Raw genomic sequence first — 16,321 nt, forward strand, 5'->3', positions numbered from 1 at the left:
ACCCCCAGGAGCCTCCCCCTAGGACTCCCCGCTGGCGGTGCGCGTTACTTCGCGGGGCGCGGCCGTGATGGGCAGCGCCGCTCCCCACTCAGCGGCCGCGGAGCCCCCGCGCCGCTCCGCCCCCCTCCAGCCTCTTTGTATCAAACATCCGGGTTTCCCCCGCTGGCTCCGCTTTGGCTTCTCCCTTTTTTTAGAAGCCATTTTGGACTCGGTTCAGGATTTTTTTTTATATATATATATATTTTAATTATTTAAAAAATATCAAAACAAAAACAAAACACCACAACAAACCTCCCCCCTCCCGCCTTTTTTTTTCCTTCCTGCCTTGTTTCTCTCTTCTTTTCCTTCCCATGCCCCTGGCAGCTCCCACCCCAGCCTCTGCTCCCGCCGCCCCCTCGCTCCGCGCCCCGCGCAGCCCGCGATGCCGCGGCTCGGCCCCCCAACGCCACCAGCCTCCCAACGCCGCTCCGCGCCCGTTCCGCGCCTCCTCCGCAGACTCTTGCCTGACGCTCCGCAGCCGTCCTGGATGCGGGGTCCGTAACCTTCCAAAGTTTCGCTGCCGCCGGTGCTGAGAGCTTGTGTGGTTTGCGGAGTATCTCCGTCCGTCCGTGTGTATGTGTGTGTGCGTGCATGTATCTCTGTCCGCGACACTCCTTGCACACCGATGCGCGTGCATTGCGCGGGGCTGCGCGTGCATTGCAACGGAAGGGAGGGGGGGAGGGGGGAGGATTGTGCGCGCACACGGCAGTGTGTGCTCGCCCCTGCTGCTGGGGGAGCCGGAGGGGCTGGGTTGGGAGGAGGAGGAGGAGGTGGAGGAGGAGGAGGAGGGGGGGGAGTCGGTGTGTGGTGCACGCCGCGCTCCCAGCACAAAAGCCCAGGGAAAGAAACTCTTGGAAAGCTCGGGAGCAAACGCCGGGGCCAGGCAGGAGCAGGTCGAACCGTCTGGGGCTGTTCCTCTCCACTGGATACATTTTGCAACTGCGAAGGAATTAAATCCGATTTTTTTTCCCCTTCCCTCCCTCCCCTTCTTTATTTTTTCAGGATTTTTTTGTTTTTTTCTTTTTAAGCGAGAGAGAGGGCAGAGCCTCGCTTCTCCCCGCTTCTTTCACTCTCTCGATCTTTTTATTTTTATTATTTTGTTTCCCTTGGGGATAGAGGAGCACACGAGGAGAAGAAAGTAAAGGAATATGATTGCTTCGTGGCTGACTTTCGCCTTGCTTTGTGGAACTTTCTGTGCAGGTAAGAGCATTTCAGTGTGTTTACCTCCCGCTCGGGCTTACGGTCGTCTCTCCAAATGCAGAATTGAATGGGCCGTGCAATTATTTGCAACCACCCCCTAAAACAGAGCAGAGCAGGGCAACCAGCGAGCCTGCAAACTGGGGGATAACCCAGCGCTGTGATCTCCCTAATTTTCTTTATTATTATGATTTCTGTAATTTCTTTCTGTGCCTTTTCACCCTCTCATTTCCCCTTTCCCTCCGTTTTTTCGCTGCTTGCAGGACGAGCCTTTCCGTGCTGCTTTTTGTTCCCTTCAGGCAGCCTGTGGGAATTAGTGGCAATGTAAACACAGCGCGATATCGAGGAAACTTTACAAAAATGGGCATTTACTTCTAGGCGGGTGCTGCCGGAGTGAGAGAAGCCGGGGAGGTTACCGAGGCTGGAGGGGATAGAAGTTGGGAGCAGCGAGAGGAGACCTGGGGGCTTGCTCTGAAATGGTGCGGAGCCGCTCAGGTAGTGGCCATGTGTGCACCCCGCTCCTGCCGGGCTGCGCTTGTGTAGCCCGGGGAGGTGGAGGGGACCCCTCCCCCCCAGCCTTGATGGGACTCTTCCCCCACCCCAGTTTGCCCGCAACCCGCTGGGTCGCCGCGGTCCCGTCGAGATTTGCCTTTTTGCACGAAACGAGCCATTTGGCGCTCCGGGGAGCTGAGAGAAAGTTGGGGAAAAGGGGGTGTGCGGGAGGGTGGTGGTGCCCGGGGGAGCATCTCCCGAGAGGAGGCTTTTGTGGCGGAGAGGTGTGTTTGTTTTGTATGTATCACGTTCGTTTTGTGTATATCCCATTTCACTGATGGAACTGGGCTGGTTCCCAAACTTCAGCTCCAAGCTTCGGGGAGCGCGTTTTTTTGAGGGACGCGGGTGGAAGTTCGTTGAAAGCCCGGGCATGGCCGGGGGAGCAGGAGGGAGCACCCGGGCAGTGCTCAGAGGTCGGGGGGTTTCTCAGTCGGGTGCCCCATCCCGCAGCTTTCAGGAGGCAGGAGGGGTCAGACCCCTTTTGTCCCCCTCCCCCAGCACTGAAAATGCAGCCACTCTTGAAATCCCCACGCTCCCCATTGTACGTCCCTGTTTTTATTTTAAATTATTAATATTTTTTTCTCCTTTCCTTTTTATTATTGCTGCATGTTCCCCAGGAGAAACCGGGGCGACAGCAATTTCGTGTCGTGTCCCTCCTTCCCCCCCCCGCCCCCCCATCCCCCCTTGCCTGGTCACCACGACCTCCGTGAGACACCCCCCTCCCTCCGCCTCAAGGGCTGAGATTGTCGTCCCCCGCCCCAGTGCTGGGCAGTAACTTGTTACGTTACCTCCATTTCCCAGCCCGGAGGGGAGGCTAGCGGGGGAAAGGGTGGGGGGATGCTGAAGGGGGGTGGGGGTAGGGTGGGGGTGTCTGTTTGTGGCCGACGGCTTCCCGGGAGCAGGGTGTGGGAGGCAGCGATGCTGCAGCCGTGCCCTTTCCTCACTCTGCGATGGGCAGCCGGGGAGTTCCCCTCGGCTTCATTGTATTGCAAAGCGGGTGAGAGTGTGTGTGTGTTTGTGTAAGGGGAGGGGGGCTCCCGTTGTGCCCCCTACCCTGCCCCGGGGAAGGGGCTGCCCGGCGAGGCCGGGAAGAGCGGGCGGCTGAGCCGGCCCCAGGGCTCTCCTGCAGCCGGGCTTCCTTTGTTCCGAGTGCCCATTAAATATGCGCTGCCACCGCCTGCCTTTGGCATTAGAAACAGTGCCATCGCTTTATTACGGTTTTTTAAATCACACTGAAAGTGTGAGTTGGGAAAGGGGGGGGGGGGGGGGCTGGAGGGAGGCAGGCAGGCAATAAGAAAGAAGCAGGCAGGAAAAAAGGAGAAGGGAAAGAAAGAAAGAAAAAAAAAAGGAAATAAATGAAATAAGTCAATTTGATGGTGAGCAAAGCCAGCTTGGTCTTTTTGATCTGATCGCTGGGACACTTGTACGCAGCTTTGTTTCCATGTGTTAGGAAAGGGGGCTGTGCAGGCTCGTATTTACATAGCAGGGCTGAGGGAAAGCAGGTATTTTGGAAGGAGCGGGCTGGGGGTGGGGGGGTGTTGCCATCAGTATTCGTGGTGCTCGGCGTTGCTATCATCACAACAGCTCTCTTGGCTGGAAAATTCTATTATGTGCATAAAGGAGATTTATGGTCAATGTATTTTCTTTCCATATATCTTGGAATCCTTTTATCTCGGGTGATCCAATAAAAGAGATGGCTTCCGGGTTGGTGTTTTTTTGTTGTTGTTTTTGTTTTGGTTATGGGGTTGGGGTTTTGGTTGTTCTGGTTTTGTTGTTTTTGTTGTTTGGTTGGTTGGTTTTGGTTGCCTTTTTTTTTTTTTTTTAACCTGATCCTATGGCTGTGTGCCTGTAGTGGCAAAAATCTAAGTTAGAGGGGGGGAAAATATTGCTTTAGAAATTAACTGTGAAAGCTTCATATATATATATATGATGTTATGAAAAGGATAATCTGATAGGGCATACCTATGCTGACTTTTTCCAACCCCCTGAAAATACAATGAAGAAGCCCTAGAAAATTAATGCAATTCTGATTATTTGGAAAGGTCCCCATGAAGCATTAAATCAGTGCATCAACAATTCTGTAAACCCCTCCCTCTCTTTTAAAACCTTTTCTGCCTTTCTTGTGATATTGATGAGTATTTATCAATGTGGTCTTCGTTGTCCAGTTTTTCCTAAAGCTGTTCAGTCAAAACAAAACAATTCCCCCCCCCTCCCCCCCCAAATATAACGGAAGCCTCCAGTACCCAAAGTTGCAATGTGTGGCTGGGATTCATTGCACTGGGCTCTGTTTGGAGTATGTCTTTTGTGTGTGTACATGTTAGGACTGTGTGAAAGTGGTGGGCTTTTCAAAAATCGCTTGACCTCCATTGTTGATGCTTCTCATCGCTACCTTGGCTGTAACAAAGCAAGCACGGGCTGCCATTCTTTAAAAAAAAAACCCACAAAACCCCCCAAAAATCTGTTAGGCTTAGTTTTTGGAATACTGAGGATTCATTGAGGAAAACATTATGTTCATTTTTAGCCTTTTGTTTGCAAATTTTCTGCAGCCCAAATGTTCAGAAATCATGTTTTAATCTATGAGCTTTAGAAAATACAGAAGGTGTAAAAGGATTGGTCTTGCAGAATGCGTGCTACCACATTTTCCCTGAGCCATTACATTGCTTTTTATTTTGGTACAAGTTTAAGTAATGCCACGAAGCAGTGAACTGTGCTGCAAATGGATCTGGACTCCCCCTTTCACTGTCTTGTATTTATCCTCTTGTGCTTGAGAAATGGAATAAAACTGGCTTCATTAGCTTGCTAATTAAACACAATGAAGTGCATGGCCCAAGGTTAATGGCAATGGCCTTTAAAAACACAAAACTCTTGAACAGGTGTTAGGGATATATATATTTTTTTAATCTGTCATCAAATCTAGATAATTGCACCTCAGAGATAACCATTGTCACAGTTCCGTGGAGAAGAAAATGCTATGTTAGAGATGCAAGTGCAGAGTGTATTATTTTTAGTGGCATTATTTATAAACACCACTCCAGGTCCTGCACAGCCTGTGGTTTAGCATCTCCCTCTTTTCTCCCCCCTGCTCCATTTCAAAGCATCTCCTGTACCTTTTCTTTGGTGTCGGTTTTTTATAGATTAGGCGAGGTTAAAAATTCAGTATCCCTGGACCAGAATGAGTCTAACCCGAGACTGGGTAGTTAGCTAAAGTATTTACATGCTGAAATTGCTGCCATTTCTTATCTTTGAGCAGCCCATCCAGGCTCTACTGCTCCTGCTCGAGTGATGAGATAGTAAGAAATGGCCAATTAAAGCAGAGGTCTCTTACGCCGTGCATTTGAGCTGTCACCAGCCTCCTGTCCACTCTGGTCTCCGTCAGCCTAAACACGCTTGTCAGGTTTTTTTGTGCTTTATGTGATGCAACAGTTGTAGACCTCCCCTGCTGCCACTGAATAGATGGTAGAGAAGAAAGAAACGGGGCAACCTCACTTTTCTCTTTCCCTCCCCCCAACCTTTTTTTTTCTTTTCTTTTCTTTTGTTTTTGTTCTCTCCCACCATTTTCCTTCCTTCCCCACCACGCACACACTCCTTGTTTTGCAGATCAACCTGGCTTCACCAGTTTTGGGAAGCAGTACCAGCACACAGGTTGAGATGGAAGAACAGCAGCTTTTGGAGAGTTAGTGATGGGATGACAGGACCAGTGTAAGAATTTTTGATGCTGTGATTTGCATCCTGCCTGTGTGTGGGGTGGGTTCTGCTGCGAGGTGTTGCAGGTGTAAAAAGAGCCAAGGGATGCTTATGTTAATTTACTGAGAGTGAAGGAGGCGGAGGAAGAGATGGTTTGAGGCTGGGCACCTGCCATGTGTGCTCTGTCCACATGATGCCTGTTCCTAGAAAGCCAGGACACTTTAAAAACAGAATAGAAGTCAGAGTTACTCCACTTTTGGGCCTTTTTGTGGAAGGTGTTTTGGTTGTCATATTTCAGGGCCTACTTTCAGAAGCATTTGTTAAATTTAATAGGAGTTGACCATGTGGAGCTGCTGTTAGTCAGAGTTAAAGGGGATTTTAGTAGCACTATGTCTTTCAAACCACATAAAATATCATGCCTTTCTACCAAACACACCCAGGGCAGTTATTTCAAACTTAATGTAATAATTGTAGTCTAAAAGTTGTGGAAGCAACTTGATAACCCCCATTTCTGTCTCTATGTAGCCAAGGCAATGTGATTTCCTGGATGCCTCTTCCCAAGCTAGTACTCTACCCAGTGCTGGGGGCATGGCCTCTCTGCATGGTGCCTCCTGTCCCTCACCTACAAATCTGTGCATCCAGTTGTGTCAGCCAGTGTTGAAGTGTTTCTGTAAGTTGGGAAGGGCAGAGGCAGGGAAGAGGACCTGGTTGAGTTAAGTGGTAATCAAGACCCAAGTGAAAGCCCTGATGGGCTCTTACCCTCCTGCACTTTGGTGCCTGAAGAACTGCTTATGGACTGAATAATTAAGTCTTGTGAAGGTAGCTCTTTTGAAGTCAGGGTTGGATGATACGTGCTTCAGAGTTGGTTTTCTCTTGCTGTTGGACTGAAGGAGTGGTGTCAGAAAGGCGGAGATGCTTTCCATGGCCAGCTGCAAGCAGGGATGCGGGTAGCGTGGTGCCCTGCCTTAGCACTACCACAGCACCCTGGCTCCACACTCTCCTGCTAACAAAACATTGTGGGAAGTTGGGAAATGGGAACCACAGCGGTAATCTTTGCTTTAAAGAGGTGTTGTCTTTCTCTTTTATCCCTCCTTGGCCTTTGATTTTAAAACTAGCAGGGGGGTGTGATTTTCTTGCCTGGCCAATAGCGCTGCCTGGATCTGAATTATTCAGTGTAGCACTTGGCATTCTGCACCCTGTTCCTACTTAAGCTCTTTTTCGCCTGTTCCTTCATGTGGAGATTTTCACATCAGTGAAATTGGATGTGTTTAAGAGAGGTGTTTGTGGTCGAAGCATTCACCAGTATAAGCTCCCCTCTCCCCTGTCTTTCCCCTCCATTAACCACTGAGGATCAACTAACGTCTAATCTCTTCTCTTCATTATTACTTTGTTCTGAAATAATTTTGTGTCTCTGTAGCCATTTGTTCCTTTAAGGTACATTGAAAAAATATACATAATTTCTCACCCCAAATCTTCCTTGCAAGTTTTCTTAGAGCCACTGAAGTCAGAGGGGCAGAGAAGTAAATTAAAGATGAAACACGCTGCCTGCATTCTGCAGACCCAGCACATTTTATGCTTAGATTTGAATATAACTGTTGGTCTTTTTCACCAATTTCATGTTCTTTTCTCTCTGTCATCTTCCTCCTTTACTACAGTATAACTTCAATTCAAACTCAAGAGCAGCAATTGTCAGTGTACACTGTAAAATAATAATATGCTTCTCTCCAGCACACAAGTGCCTCTTACTTTGCTAGTATTTGAGTCTTGTTCCTCTGATTATGTTATTGCATGTGGCATTGGTCCATCATGCTACTTAAGAAAAACACATGTTGCTGATTTCTAGATGCCTTGAAAAATTCGACTCTTTTGCAAAGTGCTGTTTGTGGAGAGGAGGTTTCTGCCTCAAAAACATGGAGCAGAGGGGCCAAGCATGAGAAAATGTTACTTACTGTCTGCAAGTGCTCCCTGCTGCACCGTCAAGTGGCTCACCCAAGGTCACACCAAATATTTTGTAACTATAGTAAAAAAATAGCTGCATGAAGAAGTATTTCTGTACCGGATAGAACCAGGCATGAAGAAATCAAGCTTTAACCTGGTAGCAAGCTCTGGCCACCTTATGTGTTTGGAGGTTTTGTGGGTTTTTTTTGGTGACTTTATTGGAGATAGTTGGTGTGGTTTTGCTCCCAGAGAACATCCTTTTCTCTTAGCTTGGGTTTCCCCCAAGCAGGGACTGTCTCACACAGGCAGGTTTGTAAATTTCAATATGAAAGAAACCGCGGAAGGAGTGAGCCTGTTTGTGCTCCGCCAGGGCAGGATGTGAATTACCAAATTCTCATTAATAATTCTGCAATTCCCAGCTTGGTGTGCCATTTCATCCCAGATTTGGTTTCGGAGTTTAGGGAGCTCTGTGATCGGAGGTTGATCGGAGGAGGACACCAGGCTGAGTGCAGTCGAGGTTGCCTTGCAGGTGCTGGGCAGGAGGCAGCCCTGACCTGAAGCACCATATTTTGGCTCTCTGATGGTTTTGAGAAGCACAGGTACGTTAAGGAGCTGAAATGAGCCTGTTAAAAGGTTTGCACATGAACTGTTAAAAGTAAAATGTTTATCTGTGGATATTTGCAGCCTGTGCCTATAGTACATAGATTATGGGGCATAACCAAAGTTTGCAAGGTGTTCCCACCTCTTCCATGGCAGGAACTACTTCTCTGAGATTTTGGTAGTGGCAGGGCAAGAGCATTGCTCCCTGTCCTCTTGGGTCCTCAGCTGGTGCTCTGACCACCACAATATCTTTTTTTATCCACCTGAAATTAATTTCAGGTGGGAAAAAAAGGAATGTTCTGATAGTTGTACGAAACCAGTGGTGTCATTTTGTTTTTTCTCCTGTCTCAGTCTCCTACTAATAGTTCCATGTACGAGTTTTTCCTCTATTCATAGAGAATAAAGCACATTCACAAAAAGATGCAGCACTTTACAGCCTGAGCTGCATTGTCATCTAAGTGGATACTCGTGCAAATTAAGACATGGATTTTGAACTTGACTCTTCATGTCCAATATGTAGCTTTGTTTGATCATGGAAGAAGGAGCTCATGGGAGCAGAGGGGTGCACTAATCCTCTTCCAGTAAAGCTGGAAATGGAATGTGCTGCTGTCACTTTTACAGGGAAATAAACAAAACACGGGAGAGATGAGTGTCTCTCGAGCACTTTCCAGACCAATCCAAAATCCCGTGCCTGGGATGAATGAGCCCCAGACCACAGTTACAAAGATGGTAATTCTAAAAAGTCTGTGATATCTGACACTGCTCTGTAGTATCATAGGTGCTGGTGACTGTCTATCTTGTTTGTTTGTTTGTTTAAAGCTTTTCCCATTATAGAACTTGTTTTCTAACTGCTAGCAGAAGTTTAAGTTTTCGGTGTGGTGCCTGTAGTGCTAATGAAATGCTCCTTCCTAATTTATTGCTCCAAGGTGTGAGATTATAAGCCTTTGAGTGGATGAGAGGGATAAAGTTAGCTCCATTTGTGCCTGATCTATCAAGTGGTCAAGCTAGGTGGCTAACCCTTCTTTCCCCTGACATTATCTATTTAAAATGCCTTGTGTAATGCATGCAACTTTTAAAATTTGGCTCTTAGGAATATTTTGCTTATACATAATTTACCTCTGCAGACAGTTTAGAATTCTTAGGGATGGCAGAATGCAACCATGGGTCTGAAGTGAAGAAATGCGCAATCAAGCTGTGTCTTCTTTTTGTGTCTTTTAAAAAGCATTTAATAAAATGAGAGTATTTCATGCTTTTTAAGACCTTTTAGTGCTGTTGTTGTGTTCTTGGCTTGCTTCTGCAGATTGGTGGCTGTTGCTGCAGTTTGGCTGAGCTGTCTGCAAACTCCCCTCTCCAGTTGTTTTATTTGCCCTTGATAATTTCTTTTCCTGGGAAAGGAAGACATTCGAGCTTTATACAATTGATGTTCAGGTCTGGGTTTTGGGTGCTTTTTGTTCAGGCAGCAAGCTGAGCTTTAAACCGTTAGAGTTGTAAGGAGACTGTGGTACTGGTCTTGGAAGAGCCTGTGAGTGTTGTAGATGCTTAAGTGTGAGCAGGCATTTGCTTTGCTAGTGTGCAGATTTGCAGGAATCCCTGAACTTGGCAAGGAGAAATTATGGTTGACTTTGGATGCGACTGCTCAGTGAAGTGAGGATTTGTGGTTGTCTTGGTGGTAGCCTTGTCCTGGCATGTTCACTCTTGGGATGGCTGAGACATGGCAATGCAACCTGTGGGGGTGTGACTCGCTTGTTTCACCGAGCCTTTATTTTTCTTTCCTGAGTATGATGATTGAAACACAGCAGGATTTGTATTGCCACTTTAGCTCCCGAGAGTAATTAATGGGTTAAGAATGCTAATTCCCCTATATATGCAGGCTGAGAAATTCAGTTGTCCTTGGGTTTTCATGGTGGGAGTATCCAGTTACAGCTCAGCGGCTATTGGGTGGTTCTTGGGTGCACAAAAGTTATAACTTGGCATCCCTTCTTTCACATGCACCCACAACTTAGCAGTCACTTTTATTTTTATACCAAAGTCTCTGCTAAGGCACATTCTCAATGCCTAGAGCAAGGCATTTTCCCAAATACCTATTGTAGTTGCACTGGCTGACGCTCATCAGCTTGACTCTTCAAAATCATGTTTGACGTGGTGGGATAGGCATGCTTGTTGTCATACCTGGAGCAGTTTCCTGCTGTGAAATTCCTGTTTACATGGAATAAATCCTGGATGCACATGACAAAGCACAACCTGAAGGAGGAGGAGGATGCATTTGATGCTTGGTGCTGCCTTACCAGGCTGGCTGCTCTGGCTGCCAGCAGATGTGGTGTGGACTTGTGAGTGCCTGCCTGGTGATAATACCAGAGCTACTTGAGCTGTAGCATCTCTGCCTGAAATGCTGCCTGTGGACCCATGGGTGGGGATGCTCTCCTAGGGTGTGCCCTGCCACAGAGCCACCTGGTCCGTGTTCCTTGCCTGCCTTTGAAATATTTCAAAGGACAGATGTCCTTTTTAAAAACAAAACCAAAACAAATACAAAAACCCCAACAAAGCAAAACTCGTGGGGATGAACATTTTTATCTGATCGCTGTTGTTTTATTGCCTCGCTGTTACAACAGACCTCAGTCCCTTGGGCTCCTGGAGCATCTTTTCAAAGTGAAAGTGGGAAGCAGGGGCCTGCAGAAAGGGCAGGCTTGGCACATTTAGTTATAGCAAGAAATTCCCATGTAGATTTAAATCACCTTTTAGAGTCTTTGAAGCAATACGGTGGCCCTCTGTTCTTGATTTCCAGGCCTCTTCATGCAGGCAATAAAGAAAAGCAGAGCCTGATGGAGCATTTCTGATGAGCACTCTTTCTGTTGCTGGGCAGTTTCCCTTGTGGGTGCAGCTTGGTGGCACAAAGCTCTTTCAGCCTGAATTTTGAAGGTGATGGATGTAAAGAAGAAGGGGGGGGGTGGGGGGGGGGGGGGGGGAAAGAGGGGGGAAAGAGAGAGAAGAAGAGAAGGAAACAAAAAAATTCCCCCAACCCACTGAACGTACCGCGTGTCCCCGTGGCTGTCGCCTGGCTGAAGCCCTGGCACGGTGCCCGTCTGTATCAGCAGGGAGCTTGGCCCGATGCGTGTGTTCCTAGGGGGTATTTTAACGTTTATATTGCACCTGAGATAACTGGGGAAGGGGTTTTTTTTGTTGGTTTTGTTGTTTTTTTTCCCCCAGATAATTTTTATGGCTATAGATAATTTTCCATAGAAAGGTTCTGCTATCATCTAATGGGACATAGTTAGTGCTGCTAAAAGCAAACATGAGAAACCTTTCGTTTGTTTTGTTGTGGGTTCCCCCCCACCCCGTTTTGTTAATAGTTTCCTTTCCTGTGCAATCCTGTACAGATCGGCTATTTATTATGTAAATAACAGTTAAAAGAAGTCCTTCCAAGGTAACTGTAAGCCCCAAAGGTAAATGAGATCACTCCTACCCTGTTAGGTAAGTGAGATGCAAGTGTATCTGGCTGTGTAACTGTGTCTATAGGCTCCTTCTCAATGAATTGCTGATGAAAGAAGAAACCCCGAGCCAGGGACGCGCAGTTCTTGCAGCCTGCGCTGGAGACTCAGCCTGTTGATGTCCCCAGTGCTTTTTTTTTTTGTGCTTGGAAATTATTTCAGACTAGCTAAGGTGCAAAACTTTGAAGTGCAGCATGACAAGATAAAGTTGGCTAAAAATAGGTCTGAATATGAAAGCCAGGCAAAAAAAAAAAGGGGGGGGGGGGGGGGAAGGGGGGAAAGAAAAATCACGAGAGGGGGGAGCTGAGGGTCGTTTTACAGGCATTGTTGATAGAGTTTCAGGGTCCTGAGAAGGGAAGATGAATGTCTTTCTGTTATAGTAACAGCTGCTCTCTGTCCATCGGGATCCAGTGTTTGCCGATCCAGCTCATAATAATTAAACAAAAGAGTTATTTCATAGCAGCCTTGGCGGAGGATTTATATTGGAATTTTATCTTTTGCCATTTAGAGTTTTCTCCGTCTATTAAAGAAAAATACAAAGTTGACCTCTCACCTGGACTGGGTCTTGCTTCTTGCCAGATCTAGCTAATTACTACTGGGAGGAAGCTAGCTGTTAACCAGGCATTCAGAGTTCTATTAATTTTGTTATTCCCACCCACCCCCCCACCCAAGTCTCACTAGTGCGCTGTCCTGAATCCCTGAGTGGTTGGGTGACTGCAGGGTTGTTAGTAGCTCCCTACTACTTCTCCCAGGCAACCAGCATCAGAACAAGAGGACACAGTCTCAAGCTGTGCCAGGGGAGGTTTAGACTGAATGTTAAGAAGAAATTCTTCATAGAGAGAGTGATTGCCCATTGGAATGGGCTGCCCGGGGAGGTGGTGGAGTCACCATCATTGGAGATGTTCAGGAGGAGACTTGATAGGGTGCTTGGTTGCATGGTTTAGTTGATTAGGTGGTGTTGGGATGGTCTTTAAGGTCTCTTCCAACCTGGTCTGGTCTATTCTATTCTATGCTATTCTATTCTATTCTACTACCATGTCCATGTAACATGACGTGCAGGTTTTTCTTCTTTCCTCTTATTTAGGGATCTCTCCCTTTCATTTTGAGAAGAAACAGCTAGTGTGAACAAGCAAACAGCTCCAGAGGAGCCCCATGTGCAAAGTGTAGTGGCATTTTGGGAGGGGAATCTACATACTGGGACTTTATTCTGAAGTAGTTAGCTCTGCAAAACCTCCTGGTGTGGGTCAGTCTTAGAGGAATTGCAGGGGTTCAGAGCGAGGCAAAGCTTAGTTACTCAGTGTCATCTTGGGTACTCAGCCACAACTTTTAATAGAATTAGCAATTACATCTGTACTCCAGAATGAAACAGTCCCTGGTCAAGTGGTAAAGCATGACATGGCATGACTGGTGCCACATGCTCCAGTTCTCCTCCCATCCAAGCAGCATGGGCACATTTGAGCTGTGTCTTTATCTTGTTCCACCCTCTGGGCATAGGTTGGTAGAGGCACCATCGAGAGCCATGTCAACTGTTCTTCCTCTTGGCAAATATCTCCTACCATTTTCTCTCTGTCTCTGCAGAGAGCTTCCAGAATATAGCACCTAGAAATAGCTGGTTTGCAACTGGTTTTCATCACAGTGGCACAGCTTTTTCTTACACACTGAAGCTTCTGTTCCTTGAAGATCACAGATTTTAAATTTTCCAGTGCTGAAGCACAAGAAGCTACCTAAAGCCCAGGGCTCCCATCACAGGATCCTTTCCCAGGTCTTAATGGGCTACATGCCTCCATGTAGCTGCCTTTTGAACCTTGTCTGTTAACTTAATGCCATCTACACTTCTCCAAAGGAGGATAGGCCCAGTTGGATGGTGAGGTTAAAACCTGAGCTGTGCTATGTTTATATTAATGATTTCCACTGGTGAAATATGGATCTGAGACTTCTCTCATTCATTTAAACCTCACAGTTAATAGGCAATAGTGGAAATGTACCATGTACATGGTTATCACAGTGACCTGATTTCACATGCATTTCTGATCTAATGTCTGTTTAAAAAAAAGAAAAAATACAAATTATATATAAAATTGATTTTTGGGAGCCCTGGGAAGGAGAAGGAAACCATTTATTTCAACCCCCAAATTCCTTTGAGCTGTAGAAACATTGTCAAAGTAATTGTAGCCTTTTCAATATTTTTTTTTTTTCTCCTGTGTAGATTTCTGTGTAGTCTCAGAAAAAACTGTGCTCTGTTGATGGATGTCACTGTGGGTTTTTTTTTTTTTTTCCACTTGTGACAAATATCTCCCAAGGTATTGTTTGAGTGATGTAAAATTGGTTCATGTGTAAAATTCTAGCTTTTCATGAATACTTCATCATGGGTACGTGTCTGCCAGCTTCTTCTGGATTCAGGTGTTACATCTTTAGTGGTTTGCTGCGGGATATCATCTTAATAATTATTTTTTTTTGCTGTAATTTAATCATCTTAATTAAAACTGCATTGCATTGTGGAAAGTAATTTGGGTCTGGAGAGCAGTGGGTTTTGTATGTGGAATCCTTTTCTTTTTCTTTTTTTTTTTTTCTTTTTGTCTTGTTAGGAGATTGTAATGGTCTTGGCAAGATTCTGCTAAAAATTAGCAGTGTGTCCGAAAACTTGTGTTGCCAAGTTAGTGGAGTATTTCTCCAGCTAATTGTGGCCTTGAAAGGTATAATATAAAAGGTCATCTTTGTTAGTGAACTGCAGGCTTCTCCCGCAAGATAGAAATCCATGTCCTTATCAAGGATGAAATCTTGGCTCCTTGGTTACGCAATTGAGCTTTACTGTAATTTGGACATCATTAGGCTCTTTAATAAAGCAGTGGAACACTCCAATCAATCTTAATGCTTTGCTTTCTTAAATGCACTTCTGCATGTGAATTTGTGTTATGGCTTCCCTTTCTTTCCTTACTCCACAAACTCCATGGAGAGAAAAGGTCTCAAGATGAGGTGGGATGAAAAGTTGCTGGTTTCCATTGTTTTGAGGTGTTCTTTGTACATTTCCACATGTAACTGGATTTGAGGGCTGGGATATTCAACCTCCTCTTTTCATCTTCTTGTGTTGTGAAGAGCCAGGAGGAGACCACTCTAGAAAGAGCAGCCACTTGGTTTGGTTTGTTATGTTTAAACTTATAAACCCCCAAACAAACAAATGTAACAACAGAACAAACAAAACCCCCTCAAACAACCACAAAACTTAATTAAATTGTATTTTAATTAAAAATGTGGTTGGTATTACTTTTCTCTGTCTTTAAATCCAAATGTGTTTAAATTTCTTTCTACGGGGAGGGCACTCCAGCCCAAAGCAGAACGCTTCCTGTGGCACATGGTCACAGGGGCTGCTTTTCTTGAATCTGCTTACCAAGGGCTCCTGACCTTGTGTCTTTATCACCATTAGTGACTGCTTGCTGTGTAGATGCACACTGGAAGGCTCAGTGGTATTTGAAATGGGTTGTTCACCACCTCATTACAAGCCTCCTGGCTGGTACTTTCCCAGTTTCTGCCCACCAGGTACCTGTGCTCTTCAGGAGCTCTCCCCAGGTTCTGCTGGTTTGTGCAAAAATTTTGTGTTTGAGCAATTACAAGAACCAAGTGTTTCTGCTCTGAAGTGGCAGAGCTTTCTTGGGCTGCAAGGTTTTAATAAAAGCTTTGGGTTATGAATGTGTCATCATCTGCTTACTGTTGTTCCTTACCACTTGGCATCCTGTTGGTCTAAGCTAGTTTAACTGTCTCCAGCCTAAATTGAGTGCTGCTTTCAGTATTTATAAACTCTGCAACTGGAGGCTTGGTTTGTTTTAACAGTTGTAGGAATGGCAGCAGGATTGAAGACAAGGAGTTCTCTCTAAGGAATATAGTCTATTATATGTTGGGTATAAATCAACCTCTGACTTGTGGGTGTTGGGAGGAAAATTTCCTTGGGGACTTGTAATCCAGAATCAGCCTCCTATAAATCTGCTTGGATCTTCTCCTGAAGCATGTGGTGGTACTCGAGAGCTGATTATGGATGTAGACCATGGTCCTGGGAGTGTGAAATACTACTGCTCCTTCCCTTCCATCACTGTGCTGGACAGACGAGTCTGGGGTGCAGATTATTTTCAGGATGTGATGAGTTCATTGTCCTGCTCTTTCCCTCCCTCCCTTCTAGTAAAACCTGCAGATCTGGCTTTTGATATTGAGAACTGAAAGCAAACTGTTTTATTTTTGTAATCTTTTTTATTTTTTTTAATGGAAGATGATGTTTTACATCTTCTCAATGTCTCCGAGACACAAGTTTGTAGCAGACAAAAGTGCATCTCTTCACCCGGTAGTGAGAAATCTTGGGAGGGAAGAACGTGGCAGGAAGTGATGCCACCATGTCTGCAGGGACAGATTGGCTCTTGCCAGCTGGACATGAGGGTGTGAAGTTTGTCATTGGGTATTTTCTTCAAACAAAGGTGTGGGGTTTTTTGTCTTTGTGTTGCCCTGCCCTGTTGCTGGCATCTCTTAGAGTTGCAGGTTAAGGTACTGCTTGAAGAATGGGTTATTTGAGCAGCCCTCATCCTTCAGAGGCTTTCTATGAAGAGCAGTAAATGGTTGATGTCCCTGAGCTCTTTGTAGTTGGTGATGTTTTCCCCAGGAAGGGGAGCTGTTCTTACAGCAGCTCTAAAATGTCATCCCTACCCGGCAGTAGAAGAACTCCAGAGATTAGGGCAGCATTATTCTCTTCAGCTGCCTGATGGGAGTGTGCAGGATCAGGCATCTCCTGCAAGATGGAGGACTTGTTGGTACCTCATGTTGGTCACCTGCTCTTCATCCCTGGGTCC

At 46.0% G+C, this 16,321-nt stretch overlaps 1 protein-coding gene across 1 annotated transcript in view; it reads left to right on the forward strand.

The window, feature by feature from the left end:
- The first annotated feature begins 1,114 nt into the window (after positions 1-1,114).
- The window catches only part of ACVR2B (activin A receptor type 2B), a 97,989-nt gene continuing 82,782 nt past the window's right edge, over positions 1,115-16,321 (forward strand). Inside the window, exon 1 of the mRNA XM_054171306.1 lies at positions 1,115-1,239. Coding sequence (XP_054027281.1) covers positions 1,188-1,239 — 52 coding nt within the window. The 5' untranslated portion in view covers positions 1,115-1,187. The remainder of the gene's footprint in view (positions 1,240-16,321) is intronic.

Source organism: Dryobates pubescens, chromosome 21 (assembly GCF_014839835.1).
Source record: "Dryobates pubescens isolate bDryPub1 chromosome 21, bDryPub1.pri, whole genome shotgun sequence".
Lineage (NCBI taxonomy): Eukaryota > Metazoa > Chordata > Aves > Piciformes > Picidae > Dryobates > Dryobates pubescens.